The 16,140-nt window shown below is 58.3% G+C and overlaps 1 protein-coding gene across 4 annotated transcripts; it reads left to right on the top strand.

Moving 5' to 3' along the window:
• Nucleotides 1-1,062: 1,062 nt before the first annotated feature.
• PLEKHF1 (pleckstrin homology and FYVE domain containing 1) lies at nt 1,063-13,339 on the top strand. 4 transcript variants are annotated; one of them, XM_089318738.1, is made up of 2 exons: nt 1,063-1,086; nt 11,796-13,339. In XM_089318738.1, the coding sequence occupies exon 2, from the start codon at nt 11,803-11,805 to the stop codon at nt 12,640-12,642; it is 840 nt and encodes a 279-aa protein (XP_089174864.1). In that variant the 5' UTR covers nt 1,063-1,086; nt 11,796-11,802; the 3' UTR covers nt 12,643-13,339. The 4 variants fall into 4 exon arrangements, with proteins under 4 accessions (XP_089174864.1, XP_008272789.1, XP_051689360.1 ...); XM_008274567.5 differs by lacking the exon at nt 1,063-1,086 and adding an exon at nt 3,499-3,530; XM_051833400.3 differs by lacking the exon at nt 1,063-1,086 and adding an exon at nt 3,499-3,720.
• The last annotated feature ends 2,801 nt before the right edge of the window (nt 13,340-16,140 follow it).

Raw genomic sequence — 16,140 nt, 5'->3', positions numbered from 1 at the left:
CAGAGTGGAGTCGTTTGGGAAGTGGACATATGTGGAGTCCACTTCAGGACCTCCCCATTATAAACAAGGGGAGTTCTGTTCCTTTTCTTTCTTTTTTTTTTTTTTCTTTTTTGGAAACATTTTGTTTTGAAAGTTTTTAAACTGACCAAAGAGTTGCAAGCAGAGTGCAGTGAACAGCCAGAGATCACGGACTGGCAAACTGCATCCTGTGGCCTGTTTTTGTCTGATCCGTGAGCTAAGAATGGTTTTCACATTTTGAAGGGGTTGGAAAAAAAAACTTGAAAAAGAATGTTTCATAACACATGGAAATCAAACACGGGTGTTCTTAAAGGCAGCTTACCCACTGTTTATGTCTTCGCCTACGGCTGCTCTTGGTCCACCACGGCAGAGCTGGGCGGGTGCCACAGAGGTCCTGACTGTCAGGTCCCCAAAACTTACTATTTGGTCCTTTAAAGAAAACACTGGCTGACCCTGACCTAGATTTACCAATTGATACTATTTTACACCATCGATTTCCTCTCTCCTGCATACTTTGGTGTCTATGTCAGTTTCTTAAACCAGGAACGGGCATAACAGGTGCAGTGTGGGGAGAGATAAGATAGCCTCAGTGTTTGGTACGTACTGCTTGGCACACAGAACTTAGCAAGCGATCCAAGAACAATCCCTGGCCTTTTCCACAGAGGGGCCTGCCAGAATCTCTCGCTGGAAAAGCTTCCTGAAACCCTGCTTAGTTCCTGCCGTCTGGGCAGCAGCTTCTCCTCGTTAGCCGAGCAGCAGAAAAAACCTCAAGGAAGCCTCATTTTTCCATGGCTTGTGGCTTGGCTGACTCAGCCTCTGCCCTCCCCTGAGTCACGAGTTTTTCCTCTCTGTTTTGGAGGAGCGGGGCCCTCCGCCCAGGTCTCCTAGCTGCTGCTAGGAGCAGGCAGCTGGACAGCAGACTCTGCACTGGCTTGGGGGTTTTCCCAGACTCCACTCACGCCCTGAGAATGTCTGAGCCGGAGAGATGAGGAGACCGAGGCCACGGTGGACCCCGGACCAGCAGCCAAGCAAGGCTAGGAGGGGGTCTCCCGACGCCAGGACCAACAGGTGTGCGTCCTCCCTCCGGTTTCCCAGAGTCCTGAAAAGGCGTCTCTTTCCTGAGGCTGCTCTGTGCCAGGCAGGTGTTACGTGCTAGGATGCCACCATAAACAGTGGCCCTGACCCCCTGGGGGACCGGCTTTCTCCCAAATCTCATGGCCAACCACACTCCCCAGGCAGGACCCACCCTCCCTAAGAAGCCTGTGAGGGATCTGGGCCCCGGGGGCAGTCCTGGAGCTCAGCCTGAAGTTTCCTTCCACCCGCCAGCGACAAGCAATGTGCACATGTCCCGGTGTCGCAAGGACCCAACTGAGCCCCCGGGTTGTATGCCTCAGCCCCTGGGAGCCTGGGCCTGGTCCCTCATAAGTGCAAATGTTCCTTTAACTGGGGATCCAAGCGTGGGTAGAGCAGGCCATGGGGGAAGTCCAGAGGGCGGCGGGGACTACTGGGGATGGGAGAACAGAAAGGACAGCTCCTGGTGGGGACGAGGGCCCGCATTATCGAGCACACTGACGTAACCGGAGCTGGAGATTCTGATCTTCCGCGGACTCTCACACAACGACGTATTTAAATGTTGAAATACTTGGCGAGGCCAAAAGACACATCAGAGAGGTCAAATTTGGCTCAGAGGCTCCCTACCAGGCTGTGGTCCCTGCTGGACACTGACCTCTCCCAGGAGGGTAATGGGGGGTGGGAGGGGACAAGGGCTCTCTGAGGCCACAGCCGGTGCCCCTCTCAACTTGCCGGTCACCTGCACCCTTCCTCTTTCTCTTGGCCTTCTCTCTCCTCCCTCCCCCCATTCCCTTCCCTTCTCAGCCCACCCTCTGGCTCCACGGCACCTCCCCGGCAGGGCTCCGCCACACAGCCTCACCCGAAGCACCCAGGGGAGCAGGGCTCAGGCCTTCCAGCAGCAGCACTTGGGGCCAGGGCTTGAGACTGACAGCAATAAGCAGGCAGGTAATTAGGTGGCTGTAAGCCCCCCGGGTGCCACTATCCTCCAGCCTGTCAATCAAAACGCCCCTTTCCAGGATGCAGCTGCGTCATCAGGGACCTAAGGGGGACAATGACGTGAAAATACGGATACTAAGCTCCATGTGGAGAGACACCACCCCCATCCTCATAAAAGAGGCCAACAACTGGGAGGGTCTTTTGTCACAGACCCCGGCTGGAGGGGCTGCCAGGTGCCCCTCTCTCTCTCTCTCCCTTCCCTCATCCTCCTCCTTTGGGGCAATCTCCTGGCCCACTGTCCACTCATGATGGGTATTTCTCTGTGTGAGGCAACCCATGCTCGCATGTGTGTGTGTGTGTGTGTGTGTGTATGTTCACTTTCTCACCTTTTGAATAAAAACTGACCACACTTCTTGCACTTACACGTGTCTGCACTCAGAATGCTTTTCTGGGTGCAAGACAAGAGCCTGAAGGAGAAATTAATATACCCAGCCCCCATGAGGCTGACCTGAAGGTCTGTGTACAGCACAGAGGCCCTGGGGCCAGGCCAGAGATGAGCAGGTGACGGTCAGCCCCTCTTCGAAGGGCAGGGGCTGTGTCCTACTGGCATCTATAAGATGGACAAGTGTTGATCCACAGATAAGAAATGGACAGAGCAGCCCAGCCCCGCGTGGGGCTCACAGCCTGGCGGAAGGGACACGGACAAGGGTGAGGTTGAGAGAGGCGGGGTGAGGCAGGGAGCCGCTGTGGGTGGCCAGGAGAACCTCTCTGAGGAGGTGACACTCGGAGGTGAGGCAGGGAAAGTGCAAAGGCCCAGGGGTGGGGACGGCCTTGAAGTTTTGAGGAACAGGAAGAAGCCAGTGGGATGGGAAGGCTTGGACGGAGGCCTCCTGGGGCCCGAGGGCTGTCGACTTCACTCCCAGGGGCGTAGGGGGCGCAGGAGGAGCCTGGGGCTCGGCCCCCCAAACTATTTTCTTTCCTTCAGTGTAAGTTTGAACTACGAAAAGTCTGAAACACAAACTAAAGCGCCGCTGATTTCCAATATGGAGGTGATTAACACCCCGGGGCTTCAGAGGAGGGGTGACGGGTCCGGTCAACAGCGGGGACGCCCCGGGCAGGGCTAAGAGCCTTCAACTCGGTGCCCTCAGGGCCAGAGCAGCCGGAGGCGAGGGGCGGGGGCGGCAGTAAAAGGCGGATAGAGGAGGGGTGGGGTCCAACTGGGGAGCGCCCCCGCGAGGGATGCCAAGCAAGCCCCGCCCAGCCCAGCGCCCTGAGGCTCTAACCGCGGACCGAGCCCCTCGGCCGCTCCGCCCGCGCGCATTTCTCGGTAACCGAGGCGGCCCCGCCCCCTGCGCTCCAGGGCTCCGATTGGCCGAGGCGGCCGTCGGGCGGCGTGGGCGGCTCGGGGATTGGTTGAGGCCGGCCAGCGGGACGCCGCAGCCGAGTGCTGGCTCGCGGGCTGGGCTGCTTGCTGGCTGGCCGGGCGCGGACGCCGCGCGGAGAAGGTAAGCGCTTCCTCAGCCCCCAGACGGGCCGCGGCTGGCGGGCCGGGCGGGAGTCCTGCCTGGCAGCCCCTACCTCCCTGAACCCCCGGGCCTCCCCTGTCCAGGCTGCTCCCGGGCTGCGCGGGTGAGACGTCCTGGACTTGGACGGGAGGAGAAGCGCTGAGAAGGACGCGCACTGCCGGCCGGCAGGGTGGGGACTGCAGGGGCTCTGGGGAGAGCGAAAGCCAGCAGGTGGGGTTGGGGGTGCTCAGGGGCGAGGCCGGTCCCCAGGGCGATCCCTACGGGGGTGCGGCGACGTGTCGGGGAGTCGTGGCCGCCTGCTGCAGTCGGGGCCTCGCTCCCCGGTCCCTGTCTGCTGGAGGCGGGCTTTCCTCGCGATCGCTGTCCTGGCTGGTTCTTACTTAGGAGCCGCCTGGCGCCGAAGCTGTGGTTTGTGGCTCTAGGTGGGAGCCGTCCAAGGAGACAGGTGGGGCTTGATTGTCGGGGTGCACCGAGACAGTTGCACCGAGAGGTGCGTGGAATCGCCAGCCTTTTCTCTCTCCCTGAAACAGGAGGGAAAACGGACTTTCCCGGGCGCTCTGAAACCCGATCCCCACAGCCCTAGGCAGAGACTCCTTGGAATCCACAGACAAAGCTGTTATTTCACTGCGCCACCCGAGCTGGGGTCAGAGGCCAGGGGGAGGCTGGGGTCGGCCTCTGCAGCTGGCCACGACTCCCACCGGGCTCCGTGTCAGCTGAGAGGTGACTGAGTTCACCCTGCACACGTCAGCTCTCAGGGCTGCCAACACACAGGCGGCAGGCAGCCCTGCTGAGCTAAGGGACCTGCCCGCCCCAAGGAGGGAAGAGACCCCTGTGGCCTGGGGTGGGGGCGGGGTGGGGCAGCCCAGCCAAGCTGGGGCGGGGGTGGGGCCTGGCCACCCTGGGCGGGGAGTGTTTGGAGAGGAGCTAACCCTCTGGACAGGAGGATTTCTGATTCTCTTTGGTTGGGATCAGCCTTCAGGGGCAAGTGTTGTGGCAGAGCAGGTAAAGCTGCCTCCTGCAGTGCCTGCCCGGCTGCTGTACTGCTGACCCAGCTCCCTCTAATGCTCCTGGGAAAGCAGCGGGAGAGGACCGAGTGCTTGGGCCCCTGCCCCCACTTGGGAGACCCGGAAGAAGCTCCCGGCTCCTGTTTTTGCCCGGCTCAGCTCTGGCCATTATGGCCATCAGGGAGTGAGCCAGCGGATGGAAGATCTCTCTCTCTCTCTCTGTCTCCCTTTCTCTCTCTCTAATTCTCCCTTTCAAATAAATAAGTTTTTAAAAATAAAATAAGGTAGAGATTGGGCTTCAGCCGCTCGTGGTCATTTCAGAGCTGGGACCTTGGCGGCTGTGGCAGCGGTGGTGGAGGCACCTTCCCCAGCAGGGACTTTTGTGAGGATTAAATGAGCTAATACAGGTCATGTGCTTCACACAGTGCCAGACGAGCCGGCGGTGGCGCTCAGTGAATGGCACCTCTATTTTGTTTTCTCTGTTGCTGGTCTTACTATGAGGGCCTTCCAGGACGCTCAGGCCCAGACAAAGCTGCGGGGAGCCCCTGGGAAGAGAAGGCACCGCACCTGCAGAAAACTCAGGTTGTCACCATGGCCTGTGGGTCTGCAGCCTGGCCTGTGCTGTCCCCGTGACCTTACCCCTGCCTTGCCTCCTCGCTCCTTCCTGTGTGGCCTCCACTTCATTTATTCTACCTTGTGCAGGTCCTGAGGGCCAGAGCACCCCACCACCACCCTGAAACCACATGTTTGCATGGCTGACCCCTTCATGGTGTTCAAGTTGGGGTGAGGTCACTTCCTCCTAAGGCCTTCCCTGGCCATCATCCTGTGCCAGCCTCAGGGACTTTCTTTCTTTCTTTCTTTCTTATTTATTGTATCTATTTGAAATGTAGAGTTACAGAGAAAGAGGGAGAGACACAGTGAGAGATCTTCCATTTGTTGGTTCACTCCCCCAAAAGCCAGGAGCTTCTTGCGGGTCTTCCATGTGGGTGCAGGGACCCAGACACTTCAGCCAACTTCTGCTGCTTTCCCGGGCACATAAGCGGGGAGCTGGATCAGGAGTGGCGCAGTCAGGTCTCAAACCTGCGCCCCTGTGGGATGCCGGCACTGCAGGCAGCGGCTTTACCTGCTGTGCCACAATGCCGGCCCCAGGGAGATCAACTTTTCTTTTCTTCCTGGTTGTCAGAAGCTACTGCCAGTCTGGCTCCCGTATCAGCAGAAAGTGCAGTGGTCCTGTTCCTGGCTGCCTGCTGTCACCCAGTGCTTAGCACGGTGTCTAGCACATGGTAGGACTTGGGAAATGTTTGAAGATAAAGGCAGGGTTGAAGCATGTGGGCCTGGTTGGAGCTGAGGTCCCTGAATGGAAGGGGAGCCCAGTCACAAAGCCCAGGGAAAGTCCAGGCTGCTGAGCTGCCCCTGGGATTCTGCTGTCCTCCGTGGCCTTGGCCAGGTACATCCCTCACTGAGAGCAATGTCCCACTGGAACAGGGCCCTGTGGCTTCTGGGTGTGTCCCTGAAGTAGCTATTGAGCATTAAGCTTTTTTTTTTTTTTTTTAAGACTTATTTTATTTGAAAGGCAGAATTACAGAGAGGCAGAGAGAGAAATAGAAAGATCTTCCTTCTACTGGATCACTCCCCAGATAGCCACAATGGTAGGGGCTGGGCCAGGCCAGAGCCAAAAGCTCCATCCCAGTCTCCCAAGTGGGTGGCAGGGAACCAAGCACATGGGCCATTTTCTGCTGCCTTGCCAGGGACATGAGCAGGGAGCTGAATTTGAAGTGGAGCAGCTGGGACTAGAACTGGCGCCCATATGGGATGCCAGCATCGCAGGCAGCGGCTTTACCCGCTGTTAGTAAAATAGCGCAGTCTTATCTATGGTGCAGTCTACATCCTGACACCATCCTAGGCTCTAGCCCCCGCCACCATTGCTGGAAGCCAGGTGACCCCATAGCCCAACCACCAGTGTCAGCTCCACCCCCATCCTAATGGGATTCGCTGCTCCTACTTCCCTGCCCGCCCCCTGGCAAAGTTTTAAGAGGACCTGTTCCTGACCACATGGCTCTCTCTCTCTGTCTCTTTCTCTCCGTCTCCTGATCTCTCTCCTCTCTTATGCTCTCCAGCTCTTTCCTTCTTCACCCCCTCCTATCTGTCAGGTTTCCCCCAATAAGCCCTTTCCCTTACTCCGGTGTTTGGTGTGTTTTGTGACAGCCTTACACCACTACACCACAGCGCCGCCCTCAAACACCATTTTTAAAGAGTCCCAGACTCGGCCCTGCCGGCCTGAGGCCATGCCTGTGTGACCTCAGAGTCGGACTCTCCTCTGAAAACAGATGAACGCAGAGAGAATTTTCTCTCCTTGGCACTGTGCTCTGTGGTACTGCAAGTGAAGAATGAAATAAACAGGTGGCTTTTAGGTGAGAAATTCACTGTATCTTTTTTTAGAGTAGAAAAAATACAATGCAAGGTACTGGGGGGAGGGGAAGATGTAATGATACTAACATTTAAAATGGAGTCCAAACTAAAATGCATTTAAGAGTATGCTTCATTTTGAATATGTAAACAGTGCATTTTTAAAATATAATAATCTAGTTAATAGCTGGAGAAAATCAACTAGGTTAATGGCATGTAGGTCCTTCAAAAGAGAATGGCGTAAATCTTTTTTTTAAAAGATTTATTTATTTATTTGAAAGGCAGAGTTATAGAGAGGGAGAGACAGAGAGAGATCTTCCATCCACTGGTTCACTCCCCAAATGGCTTCAACAGCCACGGCTGTGCCAGGCCTATGGCAGGAGCCAGGAGCTTCTTCCAGGTCTCCCACATGGGCACTTGGGCCATCCTCCACTTCTTTTTCCAAGTGCATTAGCAGGGAGCTGTATCAGAAGTGGAGGAGCTGAGTCTCCAAGGGGCACGCCCATGTGGGATGCCAGCACTGTAGGCCGTGGGTTCACCCACTGTGCCACCGTGTTGGCCCCAGCCAGTAAGCATTTTACAGCACCCAGGGATGCAGCTCGGAGGTCAGCAAACCTTTTGTGTAAAGGGCTGGACAGTAAGTGGATGTTGTCTGTCAGGGCCCCTGCCCAATCGGGGATCCTATGAAGGCTCCAGAGCAAAGGGCCCAGGAGCCCTCAGTATGCAAGACCAGCTCCCAGCCCAGACCCCTCCCCTTTCCGCTGGAAGCCCTCTGCCTTCCTGACCCACGTTTTGCCATCAGCAGCTGGACAGTGGCCATGAGGGCCTAAAGCAGGGGTATCAGTGTCGGCGGGGGCAGAGCAGCGTGGCCCCCTCTGAGGGCCTGGAGACCGTGTTGGGGGCTCTCCCTTCTGCTGGCTGGGCCCCCTGTGGGTGCAGTGCCCCTGCCCACGGCTCTCCCTTCCTGGACACTGCTCAGTACTTCTGTCTATCTGGGGGCACCTATCGGAGGTGGACCTGGACAAGCTGGCCTCAGAGCTCCCCCAGCCCCCCAGGCCTGGAGCCAGCCACCTGCTCTCTGGGCACAGAGCCCCTCAGCTTCACTGTGCTCCTGCAGGGTGGGGTTTGCGTCCAGCTCTGGCAGCAGCCAGATCCGTCTTCCCCACACTGGTGTGCTGGAGGGACACGTGGCCTGCCCTCCTCAGAGCGCCTGTGTCTGCTGGGGGTGCCCAGGCACCATGTTGTGCAGTCTCCTCGCCAGGCCCAGCCAGGTGTCCCATAGTGAGAACTGTTCCACATCCACAGTGATAGAACCCAGAACCGAACCCAGACTCAGTCCTGCGACTTTGTTCTTTTGAGAACTTTAGAATTAGAAAGAAAGAAGCTTGTGGTCACACTTCCCAGAATTCAGTTTTAGGCTTCATATGTTTGCTGCCTCCTTTTTCTGTTTTTTTTTGTTTGTTTGTTTGTTTGTTTGTTTGTTTCATTTTTATTTGAAAGGCAGAAAGCATGATCTTCTGTCTGCTGGTTCATTCCCAAAATGCCCACAGCATCCGAGGCTGGGCCGAGCTGAAGCTGGGAGCCCAGGACTCACAGGGGTGGCAGGGACTCAAGGACTTGGGCCATCCTCCGCTGCTCTCCCAGGTGCATAGCAGGGAGCTGGATCAGAAGTGGAGCAGCCAGGACTTGAACCGGCACCCAAATGAGAAGCCAGCACTGCAGGCGGCAGCTTTACCCTCTGCGTCACAGTGCTGTGCCAATGTTGTGTTATTTCTGCATAAATGGCAGCACAAGGATCTGCAGGTGTTTTTTTCTGCTCAGCATTTGTGGCTACTCCATTCTGACCCCTGTTCTTCCACTAGCAAGTGACCCTGGTTCTGTCCCCTTTCCCCCTACTCCCAGGTGCTTCAGTTGTGTCTGCCACACACTGAGCTTCTCCATGGTGGAGTCCCCCAAACCATCCCAGGGCCCCGGCATGGCCCAGTGGGACTGGGAGGGATGGACTGTAGAGGACACAGTTCTGGTTTTGCCAGACTGTGCATCAGCCTGGGGCCTGGAGATCAGTAGTGGCGGCAGCAGCCCGGGGCTGTCACTGATAATCCAGAAGTCTGCAGTACCGCCTCTCCCAGCAGCCCCGAAGCAGTGGTTCTTACAGAAGGTGCCCAAGGCTGCCCTTCTCAGGGCTCCTTGTGACCTGATGAAGCATTGCTCCATGCCTCGAGGGGCTCAGTGTCTCTATTGTGCAACGCACTCAGCCCCTCCAGTGAGGCCCTGCTGTGGCTTCCAGCTGACAGTGTGATTTACAGAGTGTACAGAGGTGGCGTGGTGACCCAGAGACTGCGCGTGTGACCAGCTCGGTCAGAGGCATGCTGTGTGTGCCTGAACACGTGTGCGCATGTGCGGGTGGAGAGGTTAGCTCTCGCTCACTTCCTTTGTGCAGGTAAAAGCTGAGTCATGCGTGCATGGCAGGCCCTTGGGAGCTTGTGTATGCAGTACCTGTTGCGTGCCTGGCACTCAGAGCAGGCACAGCATGTCCAGCCACAGTATGCAGTGCTGGCATCCCGTATCAGAATGCCAGCTAGGTTGGAGTACTGGCCACTCCACCTCCCATCCAGCTTCCTGCTAATGCGCCTGAAAAGGCAGCAGAAGATGGCCCAAGTGGGTCCCTGCCACCCACATAAGAGACCCAGATAGAGTTCCTAGCTCCGGGCTTCAGCCTGGTCTAACCCTGGCTGTTGTGGCCATTTGGGAAGTGAACCAGCAGATGAAGATCTCTCTTTCCATCTCTCCCTTTCTGTAACTTTGCCTTTCAAATAAATAAATAAATCTTAAAAAATTAATTGGTGATAGAGAATAAATAAGCAGAGCCTTCTGTGCTCAAGGAGCTCAGAGTTAAGTGGGGAAATAAAAGGCAACCAGCATATTAATAGACAAGGGAATGCTTGGCCCCAGGACTGGCACGTGACACAACGTGCCACAACCTGTGATTCCAGCCTCCCATACATGCATCAGTTCCAGCCCTGGCTTCTCCACTTCTGATCCAGTTCCCTGCTAATGTGCCAGGGAAAGCAGTGTGTCCCTTGCACGCACATGGGAGACAGGGATGGAATTCTAGGTTCCTGGCTTCAGCCTTGCCCAGCCCTGGCCGTTGGGGCCATTTGGGGCGTGAACCAGCTGATAGAAGATCTCTCTCTCTCTCTCTCTCTCTCTGTGTGTGTATGTGTGTGTGTTTAACTGTCTTTCAGATAAATAAATCTTTAAAAAAAAAAAAAAAAGAATAGCTGGTCCTGACAAGTACCATATGGTTTGCTGTCCCCACCACTCAGTTCTGCATTGTAGGGTGAAAGCAGCCATAGACAATGATAAGTGAATGAATGTGGCTATGTTCCAATAAAACTTTATTTATAAAAGCAGACTGTGGGCCGGCACCGCAGCTCACTAGGCTAATCCTCCACCTTGCGGCACTGGCACACCGGGTTCTAGTCCCGGTCGGGGCGCCGGATTCTGTCCCGGTTGCCCCTCTTCCAGGCCAGCTCTCTGCTGTGGCCAGGGAGTGCAGTGGAGGATGGCCCAAGTGCTTGGGCCCTGCACCCCATGGGAGTCCAGGATAAGTACCTGGCTCCTGCCATCGGATCAGTGTGGCACGCCAGCCGTGGCAGCCATTGGAGGGTGAACCAACGACAAAGAGGAAGACCTTTCTCTCTGTCTTTCTCTCTCACTGTCCACTCTGCCTGTCAAAAAATAAAAATAAAAAAAAAAAAAAGCAGACTGTGGGCCAGATGGGACCATCAGACCATAGTTTGCCGACACTTCTCCTGGGTGGGGTGAGCAGCTCGCTGAGCTGGGCTTTCTGAAAGGGACAGGGACTGAGAGACGGTCACAGGCACGGATGGCGTGGGGTGGTCTGTTTCAGGCGAGACACAGAGGCCCTTTGGCTCATGAGATGGCAGTGGAGTTGTGTGCTGAGAGCAGGTGGCTCGGCGGGAGTTGGGAGTTGAAGGTGATGGTGCATGGGTGGTTGAGTGCCCCTAGGTTTTGGCCTTGAACTAGGGATGGAGAAGAGAAGCTGAGAGGAGCAGGTTTGGGAGAAAGCTGGGTTCAGTGTTGAGTTTGTGGAATGTACTGGATGAGCAGGTGGGCAGCGAACATCTGGCTCAGGGGAGGGGCCAGGGCTGGGGAGCTGACAGCGTTCAGGTGGTCTTCAGAGCCGTGAGTCTGGTGGGCTCAAAGGGAGTGTGTGCACAGAGCAGAGGGCAGCCTGGGGTGCAGTCTGAGCCACAAACATGGAGTGGTTAGTGCGCCGGCAAGGGACAGCTCGGTGTGGTGGATGGGAGAGTTGGGGTGTCGGGGTTGCAGACACCTGCATCGCCCGGCACACACTGCCCGGCACACACTGCCCTGCACCTGCACCTGCATCCTTCCAGCCGAGAGGTGGGCCTACAGTGCCCCAGGGAGCAGCTGACGGGGGTCGGAGGTGGAGTGTCCCAGCTTCTCTGCTGCTTGGCTGGACAGCACTGAGGCGTGTTCTGCCTCGTCTCCCTGGCCCCCTGGGGGATTGGGTCTCTGCCGCCCAGCGTGGCCTACTCAGTGGCACCCTCTCTTCCTGCCTTCCACATTCCCCTTCCTTGGGTCAGGGGCACCTCCCTTTGCCTCCCAGGAACTCCTTTACTCCATATATAGGGTCGGCTTCTGGTGTAGTGGTGTTGGCGGCTGGGTGGGCTTGCTGGCGCTTGATGGGGTAGTAAGTGGGCTGTGGGGTTGGGGTGAGCCATGTGGCTCTGACCTCTGGCCGTGCCTGGACAAGCTGATGCCCCCTCGTCTGCTCCTCCTGCAGCCCAGCCATGGTGGACCACTTGGCGAACACGGAGATCAACAGCCAGCGGATCGCGGCGGTGGAGAGCTGTTTCGGGGCGTCCGGGCAGCCGCTGGCCCTGCCGGGCCGAGTGCTGCTGGGCGAGGGCGTGCTGACCAAGGAGTGCCGCAAGAAGGCCAAACCCCGCATCTTCTTCCTCTTCAACGACATCCTGGTGTATGGCAGCATTGTGCTCAACAAGCGCAAGTACCGCAGCCAGCACATCATCCCTCTGGAGGAGGTCACGCTGGAGCCGCTGCCCGAGACCGTGCAGGCCAAGAACCGCTGGATGATCAAGACGGCCAAGAAGTCCTTCGTGGTGTCGGCCGCCTCCACCACGGAGCGCCAGGAGTGGATCAGCCACATTGAGGAGTGTGTGCGGCGGCAGCTGCTGGCCACGGGCCGCCAGCCCACCACGGAGCACGCGGCGCCCTGGATCCCCGACAAGGCCACGGACATCTGCATGCGCTGCACGCACACGCGCTTCTCGGCTCTCACCCGGCGCCACCACTGCCGCAAGTGTGGCTTTGTGGTCTGCGCCGAGTGCTCCCGCGAGCGCTTCCTGCTGCCGCGCCTCTCGCCCAAGCCCCTGCGCGTGTGCAGCCTCTGCTACCGGGAGCTGGCCGCCCAGAAGCTGAAGGAGGAGGCGGAGGAGCAGGGCCAGGGATCCCCAGGACAGCTGGCCCAGCGGGCCGGAGCCCTTTACGGGGCATCCAGTGGCGATGACGATGACTCGGAGGAGGACAAGGAGGGCAGCGGGGATGGCGACTGGCCCAGCCACGTGGAGTTCTATGCCTCGGGCGTCTCCTGGTCGGCCTTTCACAGCTGACGCAGGCCTGTGAAGCTCCTGGGTGCAAGCCGGCTCCACTGCCCAAGCCCTAGGAGCAGCCCCAGGACCCCGCCCTGTAGTAGGAGGTGCAGGATGGGGCTGGTTCCTTCCCTCGGGATTCCCAGAGCCAACATCTTCTCTGTGCACTAAGGGACTCACCTCTCCATTCAGTACCCAGACACGGAGGCGTCTGGGGAACAAGTGCCATTTCTCAGCCCTCCAGGCGCCAGACAAGCCCTTGAATTAGATGACCCAGGTACCCTGGGATGTAGGGACCCCAGGGATGTTCAGAGTGCAGAGAAAGCAGGACAGGAGTCAGGGTCCTCTCTTTTCTGGAGGTGCAGAGCCTTAGAACCCCGCTTCTGGGGCCGGTGCCATGGCACAGTAGGTTAATCCTCCACCTGCGGTGCCAGCATCCCATATGGGCGCTGGTTCTAGTCCTGGTTGCTCCTCTTCCAGTCCAGCTCTCTGCTATGGCCTGGGAGGGCAGTGGAGGATGTCCCAAGTGCTTGGGCCCTGCAACCCATGGGAGACCAGGAAGAAGCACCTGGCTCCTGGCTTCAGAGAGGTGTAGCTCCGGCCATTGCGGCCATTTAGGGAGTGAGCCAATGGAAGGAAGACCTTTCTCTCTGTCTCTCTCACTGTCTGTAACTCTATCTGTCAAATAAATAAATAAAAATCTTAAAAAAAAAAAAAAGAACCCCGCTCCCACCATGGACAAGATGGACAAGCACACCTTCCATGGAAGAGCATGGGTCTGGGGGACCTCCAGGAACCAAGGCCTGTCCAGCTCCTGTGCTGGTGCCCACCACCAGGGGCTGGGCCCTGCCAGGCGAGGCAGGAGGGCTCCCCTTGCACTATGGGTCCCCAGCAGGCCCAGGGTGTGGCAGCCTGGCAAGGACTCTGCCCTGTCTCTTCTCTCTCCAGGTGCCAGGTGTACAGAGCTCTTTGTCCCGTCCTCAGTTCTCCCCATGGCAGAGAAAGCAGGCTTCTCTTAGGGGCTCTTAGTTGCAAGGACAGAAACCGCACCCAGACTGACAATAAGAGAGCTGATTGACTCAGGCTGCAAGCCTGGGGGTGTCCTTGCTTGAAACGTGACTCAGTCTGTGCTGCAGGCCAAGAATCAACAAGTGTCCACACAGCCCCGCTGAGACCAGCATTCACACCGCACCTTGTCTGGGCTCCCCAAGGACACGGCCCCGCCTGGCTGCTGTGACCACGCCCCATACCACAGCCCTGTTCACTCTGGCGGGGATTAGCTAAGTGATAGAGTAGAGGAAGCAGGGAGCCATTGGCTGGGCCGGGCCTGGCCCCAGGATGGTGCCGAGGGGTGCAGTGCCAGGGTGCAGCGACTGGCTGGCCTTGCCCAGCCAGCGTGCGCTGGGCCTGAGCTTGAGTGTCCGCCGCCTGCCACCTGCCACACCAGGCTCCCTGGTGCCCCACTGTCCTTGGCCAGAGCCCCACCGTGACAGAGTGGGGTCACTGCCGGCCAGAAGAAGTGACCTGGGAGCTGGAAAAGCCTCCCCCAGCCACGGCACGGTGTCTGAAACCCCAGCGTCAGGGCTTCATTCTCCGATCAGCTTGGCCTCCCCTCTGCCAGCACTAAATGTACACGTGTGGACCCTGGGGGAGTGTGTCAGAGTGCAGAGTCCTGGGAGCTGCTGCCACCAGCGCTTGGGGCAACAAGGCCAGCTGTGAGCTCGAAGTCACCCTTGGGGGCAGGCAGGAGCTTGGAGGGGAGGGGGGTCAGGTGCTTCCAAGAACCACTTGTTTACTTTCCCTCCTCTGTTGGCCTCTCAGAGCCTCCTAGACTGGTCCAGGCTGGTTCTGCCTGGGCAGAGGGCACAGGGCTGGACAGGTCCAGGGGTGAGTGGCCGCTTCCCGAAGACTGACCTGGTGCCCTCTCCGAAACCCCGGCCAGCCAGCCCTTCCCCCTCACCCAGGCAATGGCGGGGCAGGGAGTGCCAGTCCTGCCACTGGTCTCTTGTCCCAACCCCATTCCCCCAGAACCGCCCTGCTGGAAAGCTTCAGGGACGGATGGGCAGTGTTCATTTGGATGGGAGATGGGACTGGACTGCCTGCTGCTGAGAGAGATCAGAATAGAAGCAGGAGGGAGGCTCAGAGCGTGCAGTGAGCTCACCTCTACAGCTGCCTAGGACAGGGGCGGGCCCAGGACCCCAGGCCGCAGGCAGCACAGGCTGGCGGGCAAGGGGTGCTCTGCCCTCATCCCAGCACCCAGGCTTGCTGCCACCCCACAGGGTGGGACAGGGCCACTGCTTCCCTGAACAATGGGTGTGTGAGCCTGGCCAGCAACCTCTGCAGAGCCTCTGTTCAGACTCGCTCCTTGATGCTCGCGGTATCCCCTCCCCGGTGCTGCAGACACAGCCGAGAAGGAGAGGTGAGCTCTGACTCAAGGCTCCTGCAGCCCCGGGAGCCTGGGGCAGCGCGCACTGAAAGGTGAGCACGAGAGCCATGCCACCTGGGGAGGTGGCGGCCCAGGCAGAGGGGACAGTGCACGCCAAGACTCAGCAAGAAAGGAGCCCACGTGGCCTGGAGCTCAGGGGTGGCTGGGGCCACTGCAGGCCTCAGCAGCCGGGCAGCAAGTCTGCTCTCTGCTCTTGGGAGCTTGCCCTGGGGCCTGGTGTTGTGATGCACAGGGTTAAGCTGGTATTCGTGACACTAGCATCCCATATCCAAGTGCTGGTTTGAGTCCCAGCTACTCTGCTTACCACCCAGCTCCCTGTTAATGCGCCTGGGAAGAAAGCAGAAGATGGCCCAAGTGCTTGGGCCCCTGCCACCCATATGGGAAACCCACAGGGGGTTCCTGTTTCCTGGCTTCAGCCTAGCTGTTGCAGGCATTTGGGGAGTGAACCAGTTAATGGAAGATCTGTCTGGCTGTCTCTGTCACTCTGCCTTTCAAATAAATAAATAAATCAGTCTTTTCAAGAAAGAGCTTGCCACTGTGCCGATGGCTGGGGCCATCGGGGAGAGTGGAGTTGGACTTGCACAGGGGCTGTGCTGTCTGCTCCTGGCGTCCCCGAGGGTGGACTGAGGCTTCCTCAGGGCCACATGCACCTGCGGTGTGGACCGGAAGCTGCTTAGCTGCCCTCCTTCCTGTCGTGCTGTGCTGCTGTGTTAAGCAGGCACCTGCCTCCTCTCAGCCTCTCAGATGACAGCAGAGGGTGCCAGGGAGCAGGATGACCACCACAGGCTGAGTGCTTGCCCCTGGCCACCGTGGGAGGCTCAGCCATGAGCACTGAACCACGGGATTGCTGGAGATCGGGACCTCAGGAAGGGAAGCATGAGTGGGAGGGGAAGGGGCCGCCCGGGGCGCCATCTCCAACGCCAACAGCTTTGTTGCCCTCCTGAGACCCTGTCATCAGCCTGGTGGGCGAGGGCCGCCCCCCCCCGACCAGGCTGTTAGATCATCCCTCCCACAGCAGGGACAGACGGCGGCCACAGCCAGGCCGCCCAGGGACCTGCAGCTATCTCACGCAG

The sequence above is a fragment of the Oryctolagus cuniculus genome, chromosome 18 (assembly GCF_051225735.1).
Source record: "Oryctolagus cuniculus isolate XC-2025 breed Fujian yellow rabbit chromosome 18, ASM5122573v1, whole genome shotgun sequence".
Classification (NCBI taxonomy): Eukaryota; Metazoa; Chordata; class Mammalia; order Lagomorpha; family Leporidae; genus Oryctolagus; species Oryctolagus cuniculus.
This window is presented reverse-complemented; position numbering and strand designations above follow the sequence as displayed.